At 45.5% G+C, this 27,452-nt stretch overlaps 1 protein-coding gene and 1 non-coding gene across 3 annotated transcripts in view; one reads left to right on the forward strand and one right to left on the reverse strand.

The window, feature by feature from the left end:
• Nucleotides 1–543: 543 nt before the first annotated feature.
• On the reverse strand, nt 544–650 carry LOC146404030 (U6 spliceosomal RNA). Its single transcript, XR_014845038.1, has one exon. It is a non-coding gene; the product is annotated as a U6 spliceosomal RNA (small nuclear RNA).
• Nucleotides 651–2,646: 1,996 nt separating this feature from the next.
• The window catches only part of CD244 (CD244 molecule), a 32,742-nt gene continuing 7,936 nt past the window's right edge, over nt 2,647–27,452 (forward strand). For both annotated transcript variants that reach the window (XM_013996859.3, XM_001928325.5), the window contains exons 1-5: nt 2,647–2,928; nt 22,154–22,492; nt 22,581–22,856; nt 25,956–26,063; nt 26,338–26,405. In XM_013996859.3, coding sequence (XP_013852313.1) covers nt 2,868–2,928; nt 22,154–22,492; nt 22,581–22,856; nt 25,956–26,063; nt 26,338–26,405 — 852 coding nt within the window. In that variant the 5' untranslated portion in view covers nt 2,647–2,867. The remainder of the gene's footprint in view (nt 2,929–22,153; nt 22,493–22,580; nt 22,857–25,955; nt 26,064–26,337; nt 26,406–27,452) is intronic.

The following is a 27,452-nucleotide window of genomic DNA, read 5'->3' on the forward strand; positions in this document are numbered from 1 at the left end:
TGTATAAGTGTTCTTATTTTCAAACAGTTCCTTTTTTTTTTTTTTTTTTGTCTTTTTGCCATTTCTTGGGCCACTCCCATGGCATATGGAGTTTCCCAGGCTAGGGGTCTAATCTGAGCTGTAGCTACCGGCCTAGGCCAGAGCCACAGCAACGTGGGATCCAAGCCACGTCTGCAACCTACACCACAGCTCACAGCAACGCTGGATCCTTAACCCACTGAGCAAGGGCAGGGACTGAACCCGCAACCTCCTTGTTTCTAGTCGGATTCGTTAATCACTGCGCCACGATGGGAACTCCTCAAGCAGTTCCTTTGATGCGATCAAATAGCCACTTCACTATTTGATTTCTTTACAACATGAAATGAATACTTAACTGCCCAAATTTTAAGAAAATGTAGAAGAACTACAGATGTCTACAATTAGCATTTAGCTGTTCCCAAATATTTTAGGAAATCCTATTTTAGACATTGTTTCCTCTCTATAAAACTGGAGTGGGGGGAAACAAGAATAAGTCCTTTTGGCGAATACAGCAAGGCAATGTTTAAAAATATGGAACGCTTCATGAATTTGCATGTCATCCTTGCTCAGGGGCCATGCTAATCTTCTCTGTATCGTTCCAATTTTAGTATGTGTGCTGCCGAAGCGAGCCCTGTGTAGGTCTATATTTAAACAACCAAACAAAACCTTATCTTTGTCTAGAGTTTTCACATGCATACTCTCAGGTGTAAATTCTTTTTCTTTTTTTGTGGTGCCTGTGACACACAGAAGCTCCCAGGCCAGGAATCAAACCTGTGCCACAGCAGTGACAATGCCGATCTTTAACCCGCTGAGCCACCATGGAACTTCTCTCAGATACAGTTTTTATTTTATTTTATTTTATTTTGTTTTTGTCTTTTTAGGGCCACGCCCATGGCATAGGGAGGTTCCCAGGCTAGGGGGTGAATCAGAGCTGTAGCTGCTAGCCTACGCCACAGTCATAGCAATGCCAGATCCGATCTGACCTACATCACAGCTCACAGCAAAGCTGGATCCTTAACCCACTGCGACCTACATCACAGCTCACAGCAAAGCTGGATCCTTAACCCACTGATCGAGGCCAGGAATGGAACCTGCATCCTCATAGATACTAGTCAGATTTGTTTTCCACTGAGCCACAGTGGGGAACGCCTACACTTTTTAATTTGATTCTGAAAACTGCCTTGCAAGGGATGGGAACCAGTAGGTTTAGGAAGTGGTCAGGATCACGTAGGTTGTGAGTGGCTGAACTGGAACTTGAGTCTGCACCTTTGACTCCAAATCCAATGCCTGATCCAGAATATCATTGCTGCATTAATTGGCAGCCAAGGCTTTCAGTCTGCCCCTCCTCAGCCCAGCTTCAGACAGGGTGACTGGAAATGGATCAAAAGATGGAAAAGGAGGCGTTCCCGTTGTGGCGCAGTGGTTAACAAATCTGACTAGGAACCAGGAGGTTTCAGGTTTGATCCCTGGCCTTGCTCAGTAGGTTAAGGATCCAGTATTGCCGTGAGCTGTGGTGTAGGTTGCAGACGTGGCTTGGATCCCACGTTGCTGTGGCTCTGGTGTAGGCCGGCAGCTACAGCTCCCATTTGACCCCTAGCCTGGAAACCTCCTAGCGGGAGCAGCTCAAGAAATGGCAAAAAGACAAAAAAAAAAAAAAAAAAAAAAAAAAAAAGGATGGAAAAGGAGAAGGAGTCACCAGAAGGGAACTGAAAGTATTTTCTGCTAAAGGGAAAGCAGAAGAAAGGTATGGAACTCTGGGGTGGGGCCTCAAAGCCATTGCATCCTGGGAAAGGTGGGACAGCTCCACCCTTCCTTAGGGGCAGGGAGAGGACCCTGCCTGGCCTTTCTGGAGGGTAGAATCGAAGTGTGTGTTGGGGGCATCAAAAATCTTCTACATCCCGGGGTTAATGGATGCAAACTATTGTCCTTTGTCTGCATTAGCAATGAGATCCTGCTGTGCAGCACTGGGAAATATATCTAGTCACTTGTGATGGAGCATGATTCTGTGAGAAAAAAGAATGTATACATGTATGGGTAACTGGGTCACAGTAGCAAAAAAAAATTGTATTGGGGAAATAATAATTAAAAAACAAAACAAAACAAAACAAAAAACTTCCACATCCTGTTTAGGTGAGAGAAGGACAAACTATTATGGGAAAGTAGAAAAAGAGAAAGGGAGGAATTTAGAAGTACAGGTAGGAAACTAAGACAAAGGAAAATTCTCATGAAAAAAATTTAATTTGCATGTGCTTAAACTTTGGCATCAATTTGCAGAGAATTCCAGGCCTGTTAGATTTTTCTAGTGCCCCACTCCCTCACTCCTCTTCTTCTTCATTTCACCCGCTTATCTAGGGTTCCACTTCCCAGCCTACATCCTTCCCAAACTCTCTCCCCTCCACCTTCACAATGTCTGTTGGGATGGGACAGGCTCAGATAACGGCTGTTTGGTTAGGTTTCTCTACATTGCCAGCAGGATGCAGACGATTGGAAAATTTCTTGGGCATCTGCCTTTCGAACAAGGTAGCCAGGCTGGGTTAGAGCTCAGGACATGATTTTGAAGCTGGTTTCGTGAGTCACTGTGAACTCTGAACACCCGCCCACTTGAGGAGGACTTTGCAAGTTTAGCTTGTGAGAACTATCAGACCAGGTCCGGGGACTGGAGCTTCCTCAACGGCCTTGTTAGCATTCTGCTGATGAGAACAGCCTCAAGTTGAGGAAATTGTGGCTGGAGCCTGAGAGCGAGGCAGTTCTGCTCCCCGTCACCCTCCTGCTGATGGGTGGCTGCTGAGCCTGTGCAAGGCAGAGCGTCTGGTGGGAGACGAGCCGAGGGACCCCTCTGTCCTGTGGGGATGTTGGGGCAAGCACTGGCCCTCATACTCCTCCTGGTCGTCAAGGGCCATCAGGGCCAAGGTAAGCAGGCCCAGCCTGGCTGGGGTGGGGCTGGCATGGATTAGGGGCCATGACCCTCAGGCAGATCAGAATCCAGAGCCTCTGGATCATGCTGCTTACATGATCCCCTGGAACTGCGACTCTGTGCAGCTCCCAGCAGCTCTGGACAGGCTGGGTCAGACAGCAAAGGCTGGCAGTGGTTTGGGAGGTCCTTGAGCGGTGCTTCTGGCCAAGCCATCAGTCATCCAGGCCCCCTCAGGCAAGGTGAATCCGGTCCACAGGCTTCAGTTTTCCCTTCCGTGTGGTGGAGAGAAAATGTCCTTTGTGCTGGCTGTTAGAAGGACAGAGGGAATGTCCTCTAAATTGGTGCTATGACGGCAGAGAGGAGAAGCAGCCCTTGAATTTGAGTCTCTCCAAGGAAGTTGGGTGGTTCTGGAGCTGGGAGACTGACAAGATTGTTTCCTGAGGGAGGAAATCTGAGTCCTGGCAAGGCAGGAGGGGGCGGGTGGGAGAGTTTTGCGGAGAGGAGGTTGGGGGGGACAGTGCTGAGAAGTGTGAGGCCAAAGCCAAAGCAGAGCCTTTACCTCCAGCAGCCCAGAGGCCTTGGGAGCTTGAGGATTATTTGGAAAATGTTGGCTGGGGGAGGGAACAGGGAAGGGAAGAGAATATTAGGCAAACTGGAAACTGTCAGCTGGGCCTCGAACCGGCTAATGTTCACTGGGAGGCAGAAGTCTCAGCTGAGGGCTGCACCCCCTTTTCCTCCAATCCTGAGTCTAGGAGGCTCTGAGACATGGAGCCTGAGTTTTATTTTTATTTATTTATTTATTTTTATTTCACTCAAGGTGTTGATTTTATTTCATTTTTTAAAAATTATTTATTTTTAGCCTGAGTTTTAGATCAGCACATCCTCAAGAGGCATCATGAGTGAGGGTGGGGAGAGAGGAGGGCACATTTGGGAGCAAAGAGAGGAAACCGAGGCACAAGGTCACGTTTGCCCAGGGCATGTTAGAATCCATCCCCGGGGACTCGGTTCAGTCATGGAGCCCCCAAGCACTTGTGTCCTTCAAGAAGACACATTCTAGGTTCTGGCGCTTGTCACGAGTACAGGTGGAGTAGGTCAGGGTATGATGAGGAGTAGAAAGCAGAGAGAGAAGTCTGAAGCCTGGGGCTCATGGGTGTGGACTGGGGGGACCCGGGGAACCAGAGACCCAGAATCCTAGGCATGAGAACTATAGGTTGGAACCTGGGCTAAGTGGTTGGACCCGTGGGATTCGATGCCTGGTTCTGGGGGTGGGAGTGATGGAAGGTTGAGGCTAACTCTGAGATCATGAGCCTGTGTGGCAGGAGAATAATGCTCCTTCCATCCTCGATCCCAGGGTGGTGGTCCTGTCTCTGGGTGTGGCTATGCCAGAACCACTGCAGGGGGCGCTGGGCCAGTCCTTCTTTGTGCACAGGGATGATAGACTTCGGTCTTAGGGACCTTCTCTTTCTTCTTGCTGTGCCCTGTGTCTGTGGGGCTGGCCAAGTGTAAGCTGACCAAAACTCCTCTCTTTATTTCTTTCCATTTTTGAACTTTTTAGTTTTAAAAAATTTAGAAGTTCCAGGGAAGTTGCAAGAATAGAACGAAGAATTCTTGTATTTCCTTCACCTGGATTCACCAATTGGTAACATTTTATCACAGTTGCTTTATTTCTCTTTCTTTTCAAATATATATAGGTGCATATAAACATATAATTTCTTTTTGTGAAATAAAAATTTTGAGAGTAAGTTATAGACATTAGGCTCCTTTACTCTTAATTATTTTAGCACACATCTTCCAAGAACAAGGATATTCCCATATTATATCATATCAGCACAATGACCAAATTTTAATAAATTGAACATCGATACAATCAAATATACAGCCCATATTTAAATATTACCAACTGTCTCCCAAATGAGCTACATGATATCTTTTTTCCCATCCAAAATCCAATCAGGATCATGTGTTACATTCTGTCGTTATGTCTTTTTTTTTTTTTTTTTTTGTCGTCTTTTTGCCTTTTCTAGGGCTGCTCCCTCGGCATGTGGATATTCCCAGGCTATGGGTCTAATCGCAGCTGTAGCCACCGGCCTACGCTACAGCCACAGCAATTCAGGATCCAAGCTGTGTCTGCATCCTACACCGTGCTGTGTCACGGCAATACCAGATCCTTAACCCACTGAGCAAGGCCAGGGATCGAACCCGAAACCTCATGGTTCCTAGTCGGATTCGTTAACCACTGAGCCACGACGGGAACTCCCAGTCGTTGTCTTTAATCTACAATTATCCCTCAACCTTTCTTCATCTTTCATGACACTGACATTTTTGGAGTACAAATCAGTTGTTTTCTAGAGGGCTTCTCCACCTGGGTTTGTCTGATGTTTCTGTTGTACGGCTCAGGTCATGCACTTTTGGCAGGAATACCACAGAAGTGATGCCCTGTCTTTTTCAGTGCCACCAGGGGACACGATGACAGTGAAACATTTTTTCTGACTTGGTCCATTGAAGAATTTAATATGCATCATATATGCATAAGAAGTTCATGTCACTCTTAAGCTTTGCAAAATCTTCCAAAGGCTTCTCACGTCATGTAGAGTAAAAGTCATACCGTTTTTTTGGGGTCTTTTGAAAATTATGTATTTATTTTTAGGGCTACATCTGTGGCATATGGAAATTCCCATGTTAGGTGTTGAAATCGGAGCTGTAGCCGCTGGCCTACACCACAGCCACTGGCCTACACCACAGCCACAGCAACATCAGATCTGAGCCGCATCTGTGACCTACAGCACGGCTCACAGCAACACCAGATCCTTTAAGCCACTGAACGAGGCCAGGGATTGAACCTGCAGCTTGAAGGATGCTAGTTGGGTTTGTCACCACTGAGCTACAGTGGGAACACCCAAAAGCTGTACATTTTACAATGGCCCACATGAGCCGGCCACCCTGACCACCACCCTGCCCCTCTGCTCTTCTCACTGCATTTCTGCTGTGTTGGCCTGCTGGTTCGCACACACGCTCCGCTCGAGGGCTTGGCACTGTTTTCTCCACCTGGAATGCTGGCTGCTTCTTCCTTCTTTGCCATGCGACTTGTTTCCTTATTTTGCTGGACTACCACTTCTGCAGGGATGTCTTTCCGAATAAAAAGGTCAACCCCTCCATCCTGCGACTCCTTAGCTCCCTCTTCACTTATTTTTCTCTGCAGTGCTCATCTCTATTTTACATAGTCTATGTTTGCTTGTCTTATTTTCTATCTCCCAGGCTCCTCTTTATCTCATTAGAACACAAGATCCCTGAGGCCAGGGCTTTAGTTTGTGTTGCTCACTGCTGTATCTTTAGCATCTTTTTTTTTTCGCCTTTTTAGGGCCACACCCGTGGCATATGGAGTCCCAGGCTAGAGGTCTAACCAGAGCTGTAGCCGCCAGCCTACGCCAGAGGCACAGCAACGCCAGATCCGAACAGCGTTTGCGACACACACCACAGCTCACAGCAATGCCGGATCTGTAACCCACTGAGTGGGTTACAGAGCAACCTCATGGTTCCTAGTCAGGTTCATTTCTGCTGCGCCATGATGGGAACTCCTGTATCTTTAGCATCTTGAACAGTATCTGGCACAAGTAAACCATCAATACATATGCATGGCATGAAGGAATGATTGAATACTTTAAATAATCCATGGAATAAAGTGAGTTTATCTGTCTACTGGAAAGTTTCATTGGGAAAAAGATGTTTTAAATTTTAAAGCATGTACTAACTACCTCTGTCACCTTGAGAAAGTAAACTAAGCTTTTGTTTCACAATTTTTCATCCATAAAATGAAGTTAACTGTGGAGCCTGCCTCATAGGGGATGTGTGAGGATTAGATGAGATATATTAGGTGCTTAGGGAAATGTTGAGTTAAACAAGTCCTCCAAAACAAAAATTCATGTTATTCAGCTCCTTGGAGCCAGCACAAATACTTCACTTAGTTTCGTAGTCAGAGGGAAAAGGGGAAACTCTTCAGTAATCTTTTGTTGACTTAATTGAATAAAAAATGGGTTAGAGAATCTTGAGATAAGATGATAAAATTTTAATGTGTGACCCTTTTCTGAGGGTTTGTCATAACCAGAATCTTAAGGAGACTTCAATAGTTTTAGCTTAAAGGAACATGTATTCAAGACATTTAATCACAGGATTACCTCGTATTGCAAAATGGTCTGTTTTCACAATAGCATCCACCTCTCTATTTCCATCCCTTCCTTGGATATGTTTTGAGCAGCTCTGTACCAGACACTGGACTAAGTACTGAGGATTATGTAGTGAATAATTGCACAGCCTCTTTGTTCATGGAGCCTACACCAATTACATGAATTGATGTACAATTACAGCCATGATTAATGCATAACAAAGTGCCCAACACAGTACGTGCTCAAAACATGCTAACTGAGTGAGTAAATGGATTATTTTCAGGCATCTTAGGGGAAGATTGGAGTGATTTAGGGATCAGGTATGTCAGAGACCAGGGACCTTGAAATCGTTGCCCATAAGTGTGGGCCTCGGTTGAAGTTACCATTGTGGTGAAGTGGAAACCAATCCAATCAGTAACCATCGGGTTGCAGGTTCGATCCCTGGCCTTGCTCAGTGGGTTGAGGATTCCAAATTTCTGTGAGCTGTGGTGTAGTTCTTAGATGCTGCTCGGATCTGGCATTGCTGTGGCTGTGGTGTAGGCTGTCAGCTGTAGCTCCTATTTGAGCCCTATCCTGGGAACCTCCATATGCTTCAGGTGCAACCCTAAAAAGCAAAAAAAAAAAAAAAAAAAAAAGAGTGGGTCTGAGTCCTAGAGTTCATTTTGGCCCCTCAATTCAGGTTTTTGTTATGCATTCTGAGGAAACTCCAAACGTTCCAAAGGAGACTGTGAATCCCCAGGGGATGCAAGGTCTGGAGGGAGATGTACTGGGGGAAAAAAAAAGGGATGGGGCAGTACCTCACAGATGAACTCTGAAGGCTGCCTGCTATTCATATAGGTTGTATTGAAAACTTTCACTTCTCAGAAAGGGGTCTCTGATCGCAACCAGTCTGGCTGGAATCCAGGCAAGTTCTAAGGAGGCAGAACTCATTTTTACCCATATTTTACTCGTTGTACTTCTTCTCAAACAAAGTGTGAATAGTGAAGTAGCTGGCCACAGGAAAGAGATCAGGACTCAGAGAACTGGGGTCACGACACCCCTGGGGGGAACAAGTTCCATGGGAATCCCTCCAGAGATAGCCAGACCATTGTCTCCGTGAACAAACCTTTTTCCTTAAGGTGTGACATGTGTATACAAGAGTGCAGAAAATCACAAACGTGGGAGTTCCCGTTGTGGCTCAGCAGAAAGGAATCTGACTAGTGTCCATGAGGACACAGGTTTGATCCCTGGCCTCTTTCAGTCGGTTAAGGATCAGGTGTTGCTGTGACCTGTGGTGTAGGTAGCAGATGAGGCTCAGATCTGGCACTGCTGGGGCCGTGGTATAGGCCAGCAGCTACAGCTCCAGTTGGACCCCTAGTCTGGGAAACTCCATATGCCGCGAGTTTGGCCCTAAAAAGACAAAAGAAAGAAAAAAAAAAAGAAAAGAAAAAGAAAAGAAAATCATATACTTACATTTCAGTGAATTATTAACTGAATACACCCTGTATCTATCCTTTTGTTACCTTTCGTTACCTCCTCTCTCCTCCATAAATGTAATCACCCTTCTAATTTCTAACATCATAGGTTAATTTTGCCTGTATATAAATGAAATAATAGGACATGTACCCTTGGAGTTTCTGTCATTGCTCAGTGGTTAGCAAACCTGACTAGCATCCAGTCCTGATTAGCAAAGACTTGGATTCAATCCCTGGCCTTGCTCAGTGGGTTAAGGATCTGGCATTGCCGTGAGCTGTGGTGTAGGTAGCAGACGCGGCTTGGATCCCGCATGTACCCTTGTATTTGGCTTCTCTGCTCAACATCTGATGAGATTTATCTCTCATCTCTGGTAGCTGGTCATTTTCATGGCAGTATACGACTTCATTGTATGACAATGGAGTAGTTTATTCATCTATTCTACTATTGATGAAAATTTGGGTTGTTTCCAAGGTTTTTTTCCTATTACAGCAACGCTGCTAAGAGCCTTTTTGTTCACGCATGTCTGTTGGGTGTTTATCTCTGGAGTAGACTAACTGGGTATGTATTATACCCCTAGCAGATGTTGCCAAACTATTTTCCCATGTGGTTGAACCAAGTAGTGCGTGAGAGTTCCAAGTGGCTTCAGGGCCACTGGCTTTGTGTTCTGAGGGCCTGCAATAGGAAATGAAAGCATAGGGGTGTTGAGCATGTAAGGTGAAAGTCAAAACCAAGGGAACCACATCTCTGTGGCTTCCTTTGTATTCTGCATGAAATCCCTACATGAGAGTCATTTCTGGGTGCTGAATTCAATTAATGAATTGGTCAGCTGGACACTTTGTTAAAACTTGACTATGTTCTAGGCACTATGCAAGGTTTTGTGGAGGAAACAAAGATGACACAGACATTGACTCCATCCTTAAGAATCTTTCAGGAGTTCCTGTCGTGGCACAGTGGTTAACGATCTGACTAGGAACCGTGAGGTTGCGGGTTCGATCCCTGCCCTTGCTCAGTGGGTTGATGATCCGGCGTTGCCGTGAGCTGTGGTGTAGGTCGCAGACGCGGCTCGGATCCCATGTTGCTGTGGCTCTGGTGTAGGCCAGTGGCTACAGCTCCGATTTGACCCCTAGCCTGGGAACCTCCATATGTGGTGGGAGCGGCCCAAGAAATGGCAAAAAGACAAAAAAAAAAAAAAAAAGAATCTTTCAGACAGTTAGAGGAAAATAGGTCTGTACAAGATCCTCAAGGAGGACAGAAAATGCAAAGTGACAGGCACAAAGGGTGATAAGAAGATGGAGATTCCTTCTAAGTAGGAGTACTGGGGAAGTGGCCTTGAATAATAAATGACAGTTCAGGAGAGAGGGATAAGGTAGAAGGGCAAGCTAAGCAGAGGGAACAGCCTAAACAGAAGTAGGGAAAACATAGGTTTGGACGGGGAAACATGAAAAGCAAAGGCACTTGTTATCTTGGAGGAAGACAGTGTTATAAACGGGATGATTCAGTTACCTGATACAAAGAGTGGGATGTAGGCTAGTTAAGTTTGACAGAGGTAAGGAAGTTGTATTGTCTGAGAAGAGGAGTCAGTAAGGTCGGTAGGAAGCCTCCAAGTGTCGGGATAGTCAAGAAGAAGAGAGGTGATGAAGTGGGACGTGGATCCTAGAGGGTATTTTATTTACTTTGTGATTTTGCCTTGACTAGGTCTGCCTCTGCCCCAGCACTTTTGGGATCTCCCTGAGTTTTATCCTCTCAGTACCCCACTGTTGCCTTCATCCAAAGTTTGGTGGCATAACCCTGAGTTGAGAAAACAACTCCTTTTGTTGGCTAGAGGAAGTTACATTTTTTTGAAAGTTATACTTACTTTCCTCTCCTCTGCCCCCTCTCCTTGGTGCTCTGGCTTCATCCTTCCTCCCACCTCACCCTTCCTCTGACCAGCAGTGTGTGCTCTCAGTCAAAGGGAGCTGAACAGACTCTGGACACTGCATGACTTTGGAGGCTGCAGCTCTGGCACTCAGGCTCTGGGCTGAGCAGGACTCACGGCTGGGTCTGACGGTCTCCTTGGACGTCCTCTGTGTTGGCGCTTCTTCCTGAGATCACTTGACCTCTAACCTCCCTCTGCAGAGTTACTGTTTCACCCCATCCTTTCTTAACCACAGGAAAGGGGCCCCAAAGCTGCCGAGCAGTAGCAACAGCAGTGGCAGCAGCCCTGCGGCCTCCTCTGGCCACCGGAATCTGCTGCGGCCTCTCACCCTCTGAATAACTCACCACTTGCTGGGGGCCTCCTCTGCCTCTCACTAATATGTGAGAACTTGTGTTGAAATCATCTTTTCACGCTGGGATTTCCTGTCTCTCCATTTGGCATATGTGCTCTCTGGGACAGGGACGGAAGTCTTTCTGGATCAGCCACTGCACACAGTACATATTACCTGGCCCAGTCATCTTTCTGTGGTAGCCCCACCCCTACCCCCCACCTCCAGCCTCACCCCCACCCCCGTCTCTGCCTTACTCTGAATATCTTCCTTTTCCCCACACTGGGCTGTGGAGGGCTGCTGAAGAAAACTCTATAACAAAGAGAAACTACAGATCGAGAGTCTTCAGTTTCAGCTGGGAAGCAGTGTCCTGGGAATCCTTGTGTCTGATCCACAACTTCTTCCATTCTCCCAAGGGGGTGATTCCAAACCTTTACCATCTCTTCAAGATTCTGTTCCATCATTACAGCTTCTATCAGCCTATACTTTCCTCCTCCAAAGACACAGAGACCCCCATTAGGGATTCTCCTAAGTGTACCAACAATTTCTTGATGCCAGCTAGCCTCATCTGCTCCCATAAAGGACCACATTCACCCCTGCTCCATGTTAAGGAGCTCTTCTGCCTTTCCTTGGTCATCCTTCTGTGTATGCTCTCGACATCCCTGCTTCATCTGGGAGATCATCCTGGACCTGCCTGTTCCACGACGATATCTCTGATCTTTCTTCATCTGCTCCTTTTCTGCTGGCTTTCCACTGAGTTTATTATCCTCCCATTTAAAAAACTGTATTGGTGTACTGCCCAGTTTCCCCACCCCCCACCCCCGTGTCTTTCCTCCTGTATGTCTTTTACTTCCCACACAAAACACTACATTTTTGACATCTTTGGTCACCAAATGTGGTTTTTTTTTTTTTTTTTTTTTTTTTGGTTTTTCTTCCCCTCACACCAAGCAATTTTCTGTGACACCAGCTGGGTGTCTTATGATTTGACTCAATTCTGACACCACCTGCTTGGAGATAGAGTTAGATTCCACAGGTTAAGGGTCCATTCCCACAAGATTGCCTGCCCTGCCACTTCAGACGCTGGTCTCAAGACTAGGTTGAAGGTCAGAGATTCCAGTGACCCTCTCCTCTCTTTCAATTAATTTGCTAGAGCGGCTCACAGAACTCAGGGAACACTTAGATTTACCAGTTTATTAAAGGATATGGTAAAGGATACAGACGAACAGCCAAATGAAGAGAGACATGGGGTGAGGTCTGGAAGGGAGCGTCTGTTCCCTTGGAGCTGGGGTTCATCTACCCAGAAGCTCCCCTAACTGGTGCTGTTGGAATTTTATGGGGGCTTCTTCACATAGGTGTGATCAGTTATTAACTATTAACTCCATTTCCAGCCTCTCTCCGTTTTCTGAATGATGGGAGGTGGGGCTGGAAATTCCAAGCTTTTAATCATGGCTTGGTCTTTTGTGTGACCAGCCCCTGACACAGGAGTCCACCTAGAGTCAAATTTTTTTTTTTTTTGGTCTTTTTATGGCTGCACCCGTGGCATATGGAGGTTCCCAGGCTAGGGGTTGAATCGGAGCTACAGCTGCCGGGCTTACGCAATGGCAACGTGGGATCCGAGCCATGTCTGTGAACTACACCATAGCTCACGGCAACATTGGATCCTTAACCCACTGAGCGAGGCTAGGGATCAAACCTGCATCCTCACAGATGCTAGTCAGATTTGTTTCCGCTGAGTCACGATGGGAACTCCACCTGAAGTCATCTTCATAGACTAAAAGATACTCCTGGTGCTCTTATTACTTAGGAGTTTACAAGGGTTTTAGAAGCTCTGTGCCAGGAATGAGGGTCAAAGACTAAATACTGAAATAAGAGATGGATGCTTTTATCACTGGGAAATTTAGGGTTTTAGAACTCTGTTACAGGAACTGGAGGGAGAAGCTAATACATAAATATATAAATACAAATATATATATATATTCTATTATCTCACAAAAACAAAACCAACAAACCAAAATAACACTTAGTGTTCTTCCTTTGGTAGCTTCTTTCCTAGCTCCTTTCACTTGGAAACAAACCTTCTTAAGTGTATAAACTAATAGAATCTACAAGAAAATAAAATAAAATATAATAGTATAATTTAAAAAATGACCACAAAGGCAGTGTCGCATCAGGACTATAGATCACACTCTTGATTCCTTAAGTATTTAATAGTCTAGTCAATAACTTAATCATTTCCTATGTGCTCTGTACTCAATTTTGTCATGGTGGGGAACCAGAATGAAGGATCTATGTTTTGACCTGGTTATAGTTATACAGGAGTTTACTTTATAATTCTTCATGACACTCTACATTTATATTTTAGGCACCCTTTAATATTTGTTCCATCTCTCAATTTTATTAAAGATGAAAATTATACACACATATATATATATTTTTGTCTTTTTGTCTTTTTAGGGCCGTGCTTGTGGCATATGGAGGTTCCCAGGCTAGGGGTCTAATTGGAGCTACAGCCACCAGCCTACGACACAGCCACAGCAACACCAGATCCGAGCTGCATCTGCAACCTATACCAGCTCATGGCAACGCCAGATCCTTAACCCACTGAGCAAGGCCAGGGATCCAACCCACAAACTCATGGTTCCTAGTCGGATTCGTTTCTGCTGTGCTACGACGGGAACTCCCTCTTTCTTCTTCTTTTTTTGGCTGTCCCTCCAGTGTATAGAAGTTCCCCAGCTAGGGGTCCAATCCAAGCCACGGCTGCAACCTATGCCATAGCTGCAGCAATGCCAGATCCTTAAGCCTCTGTGCCACAGTTGGCTGTTTGGGGTTTATCTTTCTCAACCATATGCGCTGTATGAACAGTAAAACAGGGATTATAACTTTTCTTTTATGTCTTTGTCCAGTGCCCTTAATACTCCCATTCTTTAAAATATGAATGATATTACAAATATATACTTACAGATATGATGTGACCAATAACCATTTATAGCAGATGCCAACTCTGAGTAACCTGGAAAGCTTTATTGGTATTTTAGCTGAACTTTGTCCCTGCCTTTGAGCCAGTAAAATGCACCTGTGCATGTACCGGCATCCTCGGCCGTTCATAGCTCCCATATTATCCTTAAATGCTTCTGTTTTGGTCCTGTTCTCTTCTTATGATTTGGCTTTCATTCCTTATTTAAAATCCTGACCTTCCCGGAGTCCCCATCGTGGCTCGGCAGAAAAGAATCTGTCTGGTATCCACGAGGACGCAGTTTCGATCCCCGGCCTCGCTCAGTGGGTTAAATATCCAGCATTGCTGTGAGCTGTGGGGTAAGTTGCAGAAATGCTTGGATCTGACGTTGCTGTGTCTGTGGTGTAGGCTGGTGGGGCTATAGCTCCGATTCAAGCCCTAGCCTGGGAACCTCCTGTATGCTGCAGGTGTGGCCATAAAAAAAAAATAATCCTGATTCTGCTCTATAGATTTTGGTTTGGTTTTTGTAAGCACTTCTGGCACCCATCCTAAAGCCCTTAGACTTGGATTTTTCTTAATGCTCTTGGAGTTGCCTCCTGTGGAATAGTCTTTATCTGTCTTGGAAATGACGACTTTTGAGATGTATGTATTTCTTTCCAAATGCTGCCAACCATTAAGACCATCTCTCTTTGTTCTTCTTCTTTTTTTTGTCTTATTGTCTTTTGAAGGCCGTACCCGAGGCATGTGGAAGTTCCCAGGCTAGGGGTCGAATCAGAGCTGTATCTGCCAGCCTATGCCACAGCCACAGCAACGTCAGATCCGAGCCGCATCTGCAACCTACACCACAGGTCACGGCAACGCCGGATCCTTAACTCACTGAGCAAGGCCAGGGATCAAACCTGCAACCTCATGGTTCCTAGTTGGATTCGTTTCCACTGCGCCACAATGGGAACTCCTCTCTTAGTTCTTCTATCTATAATATTCTGCCTAAGGTCTGCGCCATCTGCTTGATTCCTGTCCCCAGAGGACCTTTGAAATTGCTGTTCCCTCTACCTGGAAAGTTTTTTTTTTTTTTTTTTTTTTTTGGTAGCTCTTTCCCCCGGCTGGATCTTTCATATCTTCCATTCGTGCAAATATCATCTCCTTAGAGAGGCCGTCCCTGGACATGAATTTACCACTCTGTTATGTTACCTTTTTTTTGGCCATGCCCAAGGCATTTGGAAGTTCCTGGGCCAGGGATCTAATCTGAGCCACTTCTGTGACCTATGCCACAGCTGAGGTAACGCAAGATCCAGATCCACTGTGCCACAGTGGGAACTCCCTATCAACCTTTTAAAACTTTTTTGGGAGTTCCCGTTGTGGCTCACTGGGTTATGAACCCAGCTAGTATCTGTGAGGTTGTGGGTTCAAACCCTGGCCTCTTTTAGTAGGTTAAGGATCCGGTGTTGCCATGAGCTGTGGTGTAGATCACAGATGAGGCTCAGATCCCTCATTGCTGTGGCTGTGGCATAGGCTGATATGACCCCTAGCCTGGGAACATCCAGATGTCATAGTTGGGGCCCCTAAAAGCAAAACAAACAAGCAAAATCCCCTTTTTTTTCATGGCACCTCTGCCTCTCTGAAAGAATCTTATTTTAGTTTTCACTTATTTGTGATGTGCTCCCCAACTGGAATGTAAGTGTCATAAAGGTAGAGACCATATGGGTGGCTAGGTCACTTTGCTGTATAGCCAAAATTGAGGGGAACATTGTAAATCAACTATACTTTAATTAAAAATTAAAAAAAATAAAGCAAAATAAAGGCAGGGACCTTACCAAGACCAGCTCAGCTCAGGAAAAAGTTAACATAAAACAAGACACAGAGACATTTATCTTAATTAAAGGTGGGAACTGGGGGACTCAAGGTCTCAGGGACCAAGAGCGCTGCCTCAAGAAACCACACTGCTTTTATTGTGCTCTTGAGGATTATGCCAAGTGAGGAGGGAGTTGTAGGTGCAGGATATAGGTTTTTTTTTAAGTTATTTTAAAAGTCACATAGCTGGTTGCTGATTAAGCTTTTATTCTGACCTTTAGGCATTTAACAATCATTAGCATTGAGGAAGCTTGGCATCAGCTATCTATGCATAGCATCTGGAGAATCACCATTGTGCTTCTGCAGGCAGCGTGCCTATTTGCAGCAACCCAGTGTGCCTAGGTTTGCACCTCGGTTCTCCTTGCTGATGCATATCCTGCTAACGACCCCTCATAAACCCTTTGGGGCCATGAGGTTCATCTTCCTCTTATTCTTTTTTTTTTTAATATTTTTTTTAATTTTCCCACTGTATAGCAAGGGGGTCAGGTTATCCTTACATGTATACATTACAATTACATTTTTTCCCCCACCCTTCCTTCTGTTGCAACATGAATATCTAGACATAGTTCTCAATGCTATTCAGCAGGATCTCCTTGTAAATCTATTCTAGGTTGTGTCTGATAAGCCCAAGCTCCCGATCCCTCCCACTCCCTCCCCCTCCCATCAGGCAGCCACAAGTCTCTTCTCCAAGTCCATGATTTTCTTTTCTGAGGAGATGTTCATTTGTGCTGGATCTTAGATTCCAGTTATAAGTGATATCATATGGTATTTGTCTTTGTCTTTCTGGCTCATTTCACTCAGTATGCGATTCTCTAGTTCCATCCATGTTGCTGCAAATGGCATTATGTCATTCTTTTTTATGGCTGAGTAGTATTCCATTGTGTATATATACCACTTCTTCCTAATCCAATCATCGGTCGATGGACATTTGGGTTGTTTCCATGTCCTGGCTATTGTGAATAGTACTGCAATGAACATGCGGGTGCCCGTGTCTCTTTTAAGTAGAGTTTTGTCCGGATAGATGCCCAAGAGTGGGATTGTGGGGTCATATGGAAGTTCTATGTATAGATTTCTAAGGTATCTCCAAACTGTTCTCCATAGTGGCTGTACCAGTTTACATTCCCACCAGCAGTGCAGGAGGGTTCCCTTTTCTCCACAGCCCCTCCAGCACTTGTTATTTGTGGATTTATTAATGATGGCCATTCTGACTGGTGTGAGGTGGTATCTCATGGTAGTTTTGATTTGCATTTCTCTTATAATCAGGGATGTTGAGCATTTTTTCCTCTTACTCTTTAGAGGACATATCGTGCCTGTGCAAACGGCGTGCCTATCTGCACAGGTCCGGTGTGTCTAGACCAATGTATTATGTCCTCATTCAGCTGACCCTATGAATAACTTATGCCTTTAGGTCTTTGTTCTTAAGCGTAAGTCATTTACCAGCACTGTGACTGTTTTTCAAGCAGGAAGATGGGGTAAAGTAAAGCAGGAAAAGATGGAGTTTTCAGCATAGAAAATAGAAGCAAAGAGGCTAAGACAAGATTGTAAAAACATGTCTCGTGACAGGACCTTATCTTTTTTTCTCACCCCCCCTCTATTCCAATACCTAAAGCAGTGATTCTCAACTAGGGGCAATTTTGCCGCCCCCGCCCCCCACAGTGGACATTTGGAAATGTCTAAAAACATTTTTGTTTGTCATGACCGGGGCAGGGATGCTGATGTTACCAAGTCCAAGCTTATACTTCTCAACATTGACGGGCCAATAAATTTTGAGATGTAGGGGCGAAGAATAAAAATTTTATTCAGAAAGCCAGCAGACCAAGAAGATGGTGGTCCCGAAGAACTAGCTTACCCGAGTTAGAATTCAGGCTTTTTTTATACTAAAAGGAGTGACTGTGTGGTTTGTTGTTGCAAATTTCCTGGTGTTGAAATTCTTTGTTCTTTCAGCTGTCCCCATAGGTCAGGTCACAATGTTCCTTGAGCCTCCAACAAGACAAATGCTATTCTTTGTTCTGCAACTTTTTATCTCTATGTGAATTAAAAAGTGTTACGCCTTTAAAGGTCAGAGCCTTGAGAATAGGCTATCCTGTGTATTTCAGGCTATAGGCATTTTTTTTTTTCTTATTATGGCTGCAACTGGGGCATATGGAACGAGTTTTGGATTTCTCACTGTGGCACAGTCGACATGAATCTGACAAGGAACCATGAGGTGGTGGGTTCGATCCCTGGCATTGTTCAGTGGGTTAAGGATCTGGCATTGCTATGGGCTGTGGTGTAGTTTGCAGACGCGGCTCAGATCCTGCGTTGCTGTGGCTGTGGCATAGGCTGGCAGCTGTAGCTCCAATTATACTCCCAGCCTGGAAAACTCTGTATGCCTTGGGTGCAGCCCTAAAAAACAAACAAACAAAAAAAGAATTTTATACAAATTGAAGGTTGTGGCAACCTTATGTCTAGCAAACCTATGAACACCTTATTATTATTTTTTCCAATAGCACTTGCTTACTTTTTGTCTCTTTGTCACATTTTGGTAATTCTCTTAACATTTCAAAACTTTCCATTATTATTATATTTGTTATGATAATCTGTGATCAGTGATCTTTAGTTTGCATGATTTTTATTTTTTTTCCATTATAGCTAGTTTACAGTGTTCTGTCAATTTTCTACTGTACAGCATGATGGCCCAGTACACATAACATGTATACATTCTTTTTTCTCACATTCTCATGCTCCATCATAAGTGACTAGACATAGTTCCCAGTGCTACACAGCAGGATCTCACTGCTAGTTCATTCCAAAGGCAAGAGTCTGCAAGATTAGTGATCTTTGATGTCACTATTGTAACTGTTTTGGAACACCATAAAGTGTGCCCATATAAGATGATGAACTTAATAAATTGTTAAAATGACAATAAAGCTTTCAGAATATTATATAAACTTAGTTGTTAAAGCAGCAGCAGGGTTTGAGAGGGTTGACTCCAATTTTTGAAGGAGTTCTACATTGGTTAAACTGTCATTAAACAGCATTGCCTGCTACAGGGAAATTGTTTGCTAAAGGAAAAGTCAATCAAGGTGGCAAACTTCATTTTTGTCTTATTTTAAGAAATTGCCACAGCCACCGAAGCCTTCAGCAACTACCACCTTGACCAGTCAGCATCCACCAAAATAGAGGCAAGACCCTCTACCAGCAAAATGGCTGAAGGCACAGATGATGGTTACCTTGTTTTAGGAATAAAGTATTTTTAAATAATGCAAATACATTATTTTTTAAGACATGATGCTATTGTACGTCCAATAGACTGCAGTATGGTGTAAACCTAATTTTTTTTTTTTTTTGTCTTTTTGCTATTTCTAAGGCCGCTCCCGCGGCACATGGAGGTTCCCAGGCTAGGGGTCGAATCGGAGCTGTAGCCTCCGGCCTACGCCAGAGCCACAGCAACTCGGGATCCGAGCCGCGTCTGCAACCTACACCACAGCTCACGGCAACGCTGGATTGTTAACCCACTGAACAAGGGCAGGGATTGAACCCACAACCTCATGGTTCCTAGTTGGATTCGCTAACCACTGTGCCACGACGGGAACTCCAAAACCTAATTTTTATATGCACTGAGAAACCAAAATATTTGTGTTTATTGCAGTATTTGCTTTATTGTGGTGGTCTGGAACCTGCAGTATCTCCTAGGCATGGCTGTGTTCTGGTTATGAGTCTTTTTTTTTTTTTTTTTTTTTTTTTTTGTCTTTTTGCCTTTTCTAGAGCTGCTTCCTGTGGCATATGGAGGTTCCCAGGCTAGGGGTCAAATCAGAGCTGTAGCCGCTGGCCTACGCCATAGCCACAGCAACAGAGGATCTGAGCCACGTCTTTGAGCTACACCACAGGTCACGGCAGCGCCGGATCCTTAACACACTGAGCAAGGCCAGGGATCGAACCCGCATCCTCTGGTTCCTAGTCGGATTCGTTAACCACTGCACCACGATGGGAACTCCCTGGATGTAAGTTCTTTATCAAATATACAAAATGCAGCATTCCTTAGATGATTATTTACATCAACTTTTAAATGTATGCTGTGGGGTGAAAGCATATTCTATTTCCAGATCCCAAGTTCTCTGGAGTCAGGAACCATGTCTTTTTTTTTTTTTTTTTTTATTTTCCCACTGTACAGCAAGGGGGTCAGGTTATCCTTAGATGTATACATTGCAGTTACAGTTTTTTCCCCCACCCTTTCTTCTGTTGTGACATGAAGGAACCATGTCTTATACATGAAGATGTCCTGCCTTTTCAGGACCCTGATTACAGTGGGAACTCTGTAAAGACTGAATAATTGATGGTGACAGTATATGTCCTTTTTGTAGGTTTAGTAATTATTTCTCTCTTCAGTCTTGCTCTTGAGATCTTTAGGTGATGCTTGTACAGTGGCCTGTTCTCATATACAGTGCTAAGATACAAGAGACAAAGTTACAAAAATGTACAGCACAGTCTCTGCTTTTGGTTTGGTCATGGGCAGAGCCAGTTCAGGCCATGGAAATAGGAGTAGGACTCGCATGTGTTTTACTCCTAGGAGTGTCAGATCAGAGAAACATATTGTATTAACAAGTAGTAATTACAAGTCCTTTAATTATTTACTTAATCCCTTGAGAAAATGCTGGAATGAAGGTATGGTTAGAAGTGAGAGCATTTGTAATGCATGAAGACATCTAAAAACCCCCTTTTCTCTATCACTTTCCTCTCAGTGTCTCCATTTTAATAGATCTGTTTGTATAACTATCTCCATTTTCTCTATTCATCCTCCAAATTCTTTAACCCTTTTTTTTTTTTGTCTTTTTTTGTATTTTTTTTTGCCATTGCTTGGGGCCGCTCCCTCGGCATTTGGAAGTTCCCAGGCTAGGGGTCCAATCAGAACCATAGCCGCCAGCCTACGCCAGAGCCACAGCAACGCAGGATCCGAGCCATGTCTGCAACCTACACCACAGCTCACGGCAACACCAGATCCTTAACCCACTGAGCAAGGCCAGGGACCAAACCTGCAGCCTCATGGTTCCTAGTCGGATTCGTTAACCACTGAGCCATGATGGGAGCTCCTCTAACCCTTTTCAACCCACCCAGACAAGACTTTTTTATTTCCTTTATCTACTGGGCCATGCCACTTAGCTTTCCTTCCAAAAAATGGCCACAGGAATTTCCACTTTCTCATGGGTGCCCTGGGGTGCTCTAGCGTAGGTAATGACAAGCAGCTTGATTTCACAACCCCATGGTCATTAATTTCCATCTTGGTCCTTAGAGAGGGATGTGCTGGGATATGCCTTGGTAGTATTATTTTATTTTTCTCTTTCTTCTTTTTTTAATTTTTAGGGCCACACCTGCGGCATATGGAAGTTCCAGGCTAGGGGTCAATACAGAGCTACAGCTGCCAGCCTATGCCATACCCACAGCAACTGGGGATCTGAGCCACGTTTGCAACCTACACCACAGCTCATAGCAGCACCAGATTCCCGACCCACTGAGTGAGGCCAGGAACTGAACCTGCATCTTCATGCATACTAGTTGGATTTGTTTCCCTTGAGCCACGATGGGAAATTCTATTTTTTTTTTTTTTTGTCTTTTTGCCTTTTCTGGGGCCGCACCTGCGGTATATGGAGGTTCCCAGGCTAGGCGTCAAATCGGAGCTGCTGCTGCTGGCCTACGCCAGAGCCACAGCAACGTGGGATCCAAGCCACGTGTGTGACCTACATCACAGCTCACGGCAACACCAGATCCTTAACCCACTGAGCAAGGCCAGGGATCGAACCCACAACCTCATGGTTCCTAGTCGGATTTGTTGACCACTGCGTCATGAAGGGAACTCCTGGGAACTTCTATTTTTCTCTTTCTAATTGTTTTCTAGGGAGCAATCCTTATGGATACTTTCTAGTAACTGAAAAATTGACAGATATTAATGTATAATGGCCACAGTCCTATGTGCAAAGGGCTACAAGAAAGGATTAGGAATCTAGTTCTATGAGATGTCAGAAGAGGGAGACATGAGTTCAGATTGGACCCAGTCTTACTGGGTCGGGTCATTAAGAATTTCCAGTACCTCAGCACTGCAGGGAGGAAGTGACATCATATACGATATTTATAACTTTGTGATTAAGAATTCATGCTTTAAGGCCAAATGGACTGGATTTTAAGCTCCTCTTTTTCACTGTGTAATTTAGCCCAATTCTTTTAAGTTCTTTCCAACTCAGTTTCCTTACCTGTAAAATGGGGATAAGACTCTTTTAAGGTCATTGTAAAGTGAAATAGTCAAAACATGTAAAGTGTTTAAAACTTGCCTGTTCCATAATAAGTACCTAAGAGATTTTAGCTGTTGTTACTGGTTTGTAGGCCATTCAGACTACGGGACACAGAGCTTGGGGCAAGGGGAGGCGGATAAGGGAGATACACTTTTAGGCTCTCGTAGACTCTGGGCTCCTCATAGGCATTTGTGTCCTCTTGGCTTAAGGGAAGTCCCATCCAGCTGCCCACAGGTCTCAGGCCTGATACCCTTCCTTCCACCTCTATCCTGGGTTCTCCTTCTGCTCATCCTTAGGTTTTGCTGAACATGTGGTTGGAATCTCAGGAGATTCTGTCTGGTTACGGCCCCCCAGCATACAGACAAAATTATACTCTGTTAAATGGAAGATGCAGCCACACTCAAGTTCAAGCTTTTTTCGGATACTGCTTTGGAAGAATGGTTCTGCTCCGAGTTACTTAGAGGAGTCTTCAAATTTGACTTTGAATCATCTCAAGGATAGGCTCACTTTTACAACTGAGGACTTAACTCTTCTCATCAAGGCAGCTCAGCCATGGGACAGCGGCCTCTACTGCTTGGAGATCACCAATGACTCTGGGAAGATTTGGAAATTTGAGTTCCAGGTTTCTGTATTTGGTAAGTCCCAAGGTCAGCTCACCCTGCCCTCTGACTCCAGTAGGGCTTGTGTTTCCAGCATCTTTCTGATCAGAACCTCTTCTTCTAGATCATGTTGAGAAGCCCCACCTGCAGGAGCAGTGGAAGACACTGGACAGAGGGGTATGCCAAGTGACTCTGTCCTGCTCTGTCTCCAGAGGTGATAATATAAGCTATGCTTGGTACAAAGGGGGTGAGCTGATACAGACACCCAGGAACCTTACCAAGCTGGAGGAGCAGATTGATGACAATGGCTTGCACATATATACCTGCAACGTCAGCAATCCTGTCAGCTGGGCAAACCACACCCTTCACCTCACCCAGGGCTGTCTGAAGGCCTATCAGAGTAAGTGGACCACTTTGGGCTATAACAGGGGCTGAAGATGTGGGACCCCCGCAATCAGGCTCATGTACAAGGAAGACCTGGATATGAGATTCCTTGGCTAACTCCTCCAGGGCTTTGCAGCTCTTCCCACAGGAGGTCCTGGCCTCTAGGCACACAGTTTCTATAAAGCTAGGGCTGTCTTGATCTGGGAAGAATTTTATTTCCATAAAGAAGCTCCTTCTGGCAGATGCGAGTTTCTCCTTCACAAGGGGAAGGCTTAGTTGTTTGGTAAGTCTCAGCCCTGCCATGGATGCTGGTCATTACCTTCTTCTTCTGAGAGACTGATGGAGACCTTCTTCCTCTTCCTGAGTGATAACTCTCCCAAGCCATAGAGTTCCCCAAAATGTGACCATGTTGTACTTAGTAACTGGGTCATGGAATCATCAGATAAGCTTGGGGGTACCTAGAAGAATTCTTGGGGATTTTTGCTTATGCTCATCCTGAGAGTTACCCTGAGTTTACACCACTTTTTATTAGATAAACAAAGACTTAATGTGCCATCAGCATGAGCATCACAGGAAAAAACAACTTGCAGTCTTCTTCCTCTAGGCACTTATAACCAAATGGGGCAACATACTCATGGGCAAAAAAGAAACAAATAAGCTTAAGCAATATGGAGTGACAAGGACAATGACTTTTTGTTCATGTCAGCCACAGCCTCATCATTCACTTGTTCTGTGATCTCAGGCTGATTCATTAACCTCTCTGAACCTCAATTTTTCTTTTGGGTAAAATGGGAATGGGAGTTCTCATTGTGGCTCAGTGGTAACAAGCTGGACAGGTATCCATGATGATGTAGGTTCAATCCCTGGCCTTAGTCAGTAGGTTAAGGATCCTATGTTGCCGTGAGCTGTGGTGTAGGTCACAGATGTGGCTAGGATCCTGCGTTGTTGTGGCTGTGGTGTAGGCCGACAGCTGCAGTTCTGATTCAGCTCCCAGCCTGGGAACTTCCATATGCTGCACCTGCCCCTAAAAAGCATAAAAAGAAAAGAAAAGAAATAAGATGGGAATGGTAATAATAAGTACCTCACAGGATTGCTATTAAGATTGAATGAGATAATGTTTGTAAAGAACCTAGTAAGCAAGCACTTAGAACTTAATTCATTTCCCTTCTCCCCATGTTGGCTGGGTTATATATTGGGTTACATGGTGACACAAAAGTTACATATAGAAGTTGAATGAAGAAGAGCAGTGAAGGCAAGAGGAACAGAAGATGAAGTGGAAAGACTTGCCTGGCACATAGTAGGTGTGCAACAAATGTTTGTTGAGTTAACAAAACAGTGAATAGATGTAACATTTGCTGTGCCAGATATTTTACTTATATTAGATCCTATAATTAACCCTCATGTATAGACAACATCATCTCTCCTCTTTTTTTTTCCATAAGCAAAGAAAAGCTTTATTCTTTTATCAGAGAACGGAGAGGTGCAAGCTTATGCTCTAGAGCATGCTCCCCCGCTGAGAGGCTGGGAGTGTGGCTGCTCTATAGGGTTCTAGTCAGCAGGGAAGCTACTGATCTCTTGCAGGTTGGTCACAGCTGTGTGGTGCCCAAGTGCTGGGCACAGTGTCTCTGCACACAGCCTGCAGCGCTGGGTGCAGCGTTCCTGCTCACAGCTCACCCATCATACTGTTTTGTACCAGAAACTCTGGTCTGAAGGGCTGGGGGCAAGACCTCTGCATGCAGCCCCCGATGAGCAAGTGAAACTAGACTAAGCACAAAGGGGGAAAAAAAAGGCTAGACTTTATTGCCCAGTTCTATTTTTACTTACCAGGATTTGTTAATGGGCTTTGCTGTGACAAAACCCTCCAATGCTTTTTGTCCCGCTCCTTATTCTTGAGGGGTGTCAATGGGTACTGTTCTGTCTTCTGTAACTACTTCCTGCTGGTTTGGAATGTCATCATAACCCGGGTAGAGGAGTGGAGCTACCTTTAGGTGTGTTTGATGGTCACCAGGTCTCAGCCCTAATTGTGCGTATCCCTGAGCAACCACCATTTATCTAACCTTTTGGAGACAAGGGACATCAGACAATTTAAGACAAAAAAATTACAAGAGCAAATTTTCTTAAAAACGCAGGTATCTCGGTCTTTCTCCAGTGGGCGAGTGTGCCCTGATGTTTAAGCTCACTACCGTGGCCTGAACATCCCTGGTCACATTTTTGTTGTTTTTTGAAAGAGAAGCTTCAGGTTAGAGAGAGCTTCACATGAGTGGTGAAGGAGGTCCGTGGCCCCAGGTTCGGGGCAACTCTTTGGAGTTCAAGGCTCAGAGTCCTCTTCATTCGAGTGTGATGTACCCACGATGTGATCCCTGCAACCTCAGGGCAGAATGAGGGGTTAGAATTATTGCAGGAGAGGAAAAAGTCACATTCTGGGACCCACAGGAGTCCTTGGCACAGACTCCCCAACCCCAAGTGGGAAGTGGGGTCCTTGGCTTTGTGCAGGAAAGAATTTAAGAGCAAGCCCAAGAAAAGCAAAAGAGAGTTTATTATTTCATTTTTATAAGTGAGAAAACAGGTTGAGGAAGTCGCCCAAAGGCACAGAGCTTGTAGAATTGGGATCAAGGAGTTCCTGTCGTGGCGCAGTGGTTAACGAATCCGACTAGGAACCATGGGGTTTCGGGTCCGATCCCTGGCCTTGCTCAGTGGGTTAGGGATGCGGTGTTGCCCTGAGCTGTGGTGTAGGTCGCAGACGCGGCTTGGATCATGAGTTGCAGTGGCTGTGGTGTAGGCCGGTGGCTACAGCTCCGATTAGACCCCTAGCCTGGGAACCTCCATGTGCCGCGGGAGCAGCCCTAGAAATGGCACAAAGACAAAAAAAAAAAAAAAAAAGAATTGGGATTAAGCCAGGCCTGTGAGATACTAATCCCCATGCTCTGAGTGTCACGCAGGGGAGGTCCCTCCAACTGAGCAGAGAGATGACCTTGAAGGTGAATTCACAGGGTGCAAGGAGACCAGCCACTTGAGGGAGGAGTGTGGGTTTTGAGACAGTCCCTGAAGCAGACAGGGAGGAAGGGAGAACAGAGATGGCTTTGCACTCAGGCCTCGTGCCTTCTATATCCCTCAGATCTCATCTTTCTGTCCATTTTGGTGAGCACCGTGACTCTCCTAATGGCGTTGTTCCTGGGCACCCTCACCTGCTTCTGTGCGAGGAGGAGAAAGAGGAAGCAGTCACGTAAGTGCAGGGTCCCTCAGAGGTGGTGTTGCTGGATTTGACATCTCCAGTGGCACGTGGCTGGGAGCACAGCGCCTGCTTTTCTTCCGGGGCGTTGAGATACGCATGTGCATGGTCAGAGGAGGGGAAGCAGCGCTAACCGGCCTCCCTTCTAGAACCTTTCTCAAGGTCGTCGCCATCTAGGATGGAGGTGGGACTGCTAGAAGCAGAAGCCTGGACAGGACGCCCTCCAGAGGTCTCTGCAGCTCTTTTCTTTGCTTCCTTCTTCTCACAGAGACCAGCCCAGGGGAATTCCTGACAATCTATGAAGATGTCAACAACGGGCAAGCCAGGAGAATTCAAGTACGGCATCCTAGGGGGCTGCGGTTTCTCTCAACTAGTGTGGAAGATGCGCTTGCGAAGATGATCGTTATGGAGGGGGGCATAAAGAGAACCAGATAATCGTTCTCAATCTCTGACATTTATCTTCTCTCTCTCTCTTTTTTCTTTTTAGGGCCACACCTGTGGCACCTGGAAGTTCCTGGGCAAGGGGTCAAATCAGAGCTGCAGCTGCCAGCCTACACCACAGCCACAGCAATGTGGGATCCGAGCCGCATCTGCAACCTACACCACGGATCATGGCAATGCCAGATCCTTAACCCGCTGAGCGAGGCCAGGCATCAAACCCTCTTCCTCATGGACACTAGTCAGGTTCATTAACCACTGAGCCACAATGGGAACTCCAAGTCCAACCTTCTTATATTTTGTGTCTGACCACAAATTCTTGCGTCCCTGAAAGTCTGAGTTTACTTTTGCGGGTCCTTCGACTGTTGCCCAGGCTGGGGAGGGTGCCAGCCTGACCAGACAAAGCATAGCAGTTTTGTACTTGGCTCAGTGGTCTGTGCTCATGTTTTGGGAAGAAGAAGCCTGAGTCTGGCTGAAGTGTTAGAGGGAGCCGTAACCAGGTAAGCACAAAGGTCAGCTCTTCTGGGAACTTCTCTAGCCAGTTAGTCTCTGCAGGCAGTGGCCCACTCTGCCAGTCATCCAGGGGAGGGAACTGCAGGGGGCTGCAGCCCAGCCCACCCCACCCCCTCTGCTGTGTTGCTGAGCAGAGCAGGATGTGGTGACGGGCCTCCTCTCCGGGAACTGCCAGGTAGGAAGGCGGGTGTGCGAGGGGAGGAAAGGCCCTCTTCCCACCCCCGCCCAGTTTCTGGTGCTCCCCCTGAGGAGGCGAGACAGGAAGTCACAGCGGTGGGGTCACTGGTGTGCGGCCTTGTGAGGCCTCATAGAACCGAGGCAGCGTTCCTCAGGTCTGGGCTCAGTGGGAATTAGGAATCAGAGCATCTCCCTTGGCCCACCCATGGACTACTGGGGGGTGAAAAACAAAACGAGACTTTGTTTCTCTGGATG

Source organism: Sus scrofa, chromosome 4 (genome assembly GCF_054392235.1).
Source record: "Sus scrofa isolate SSC_HxYL_T2T_F1_AM1 chromosome 4, Sscrofa_HxYL_maternal_Yorkshire_Landrace_v2.0, whole genome shotgun sequence".
Taxonomy (NCBI): Eukaryota; Metazoa; Chordata; class Mammalia; order Artiodactyla; family Suidae; genus Sus; species Sus scrofa.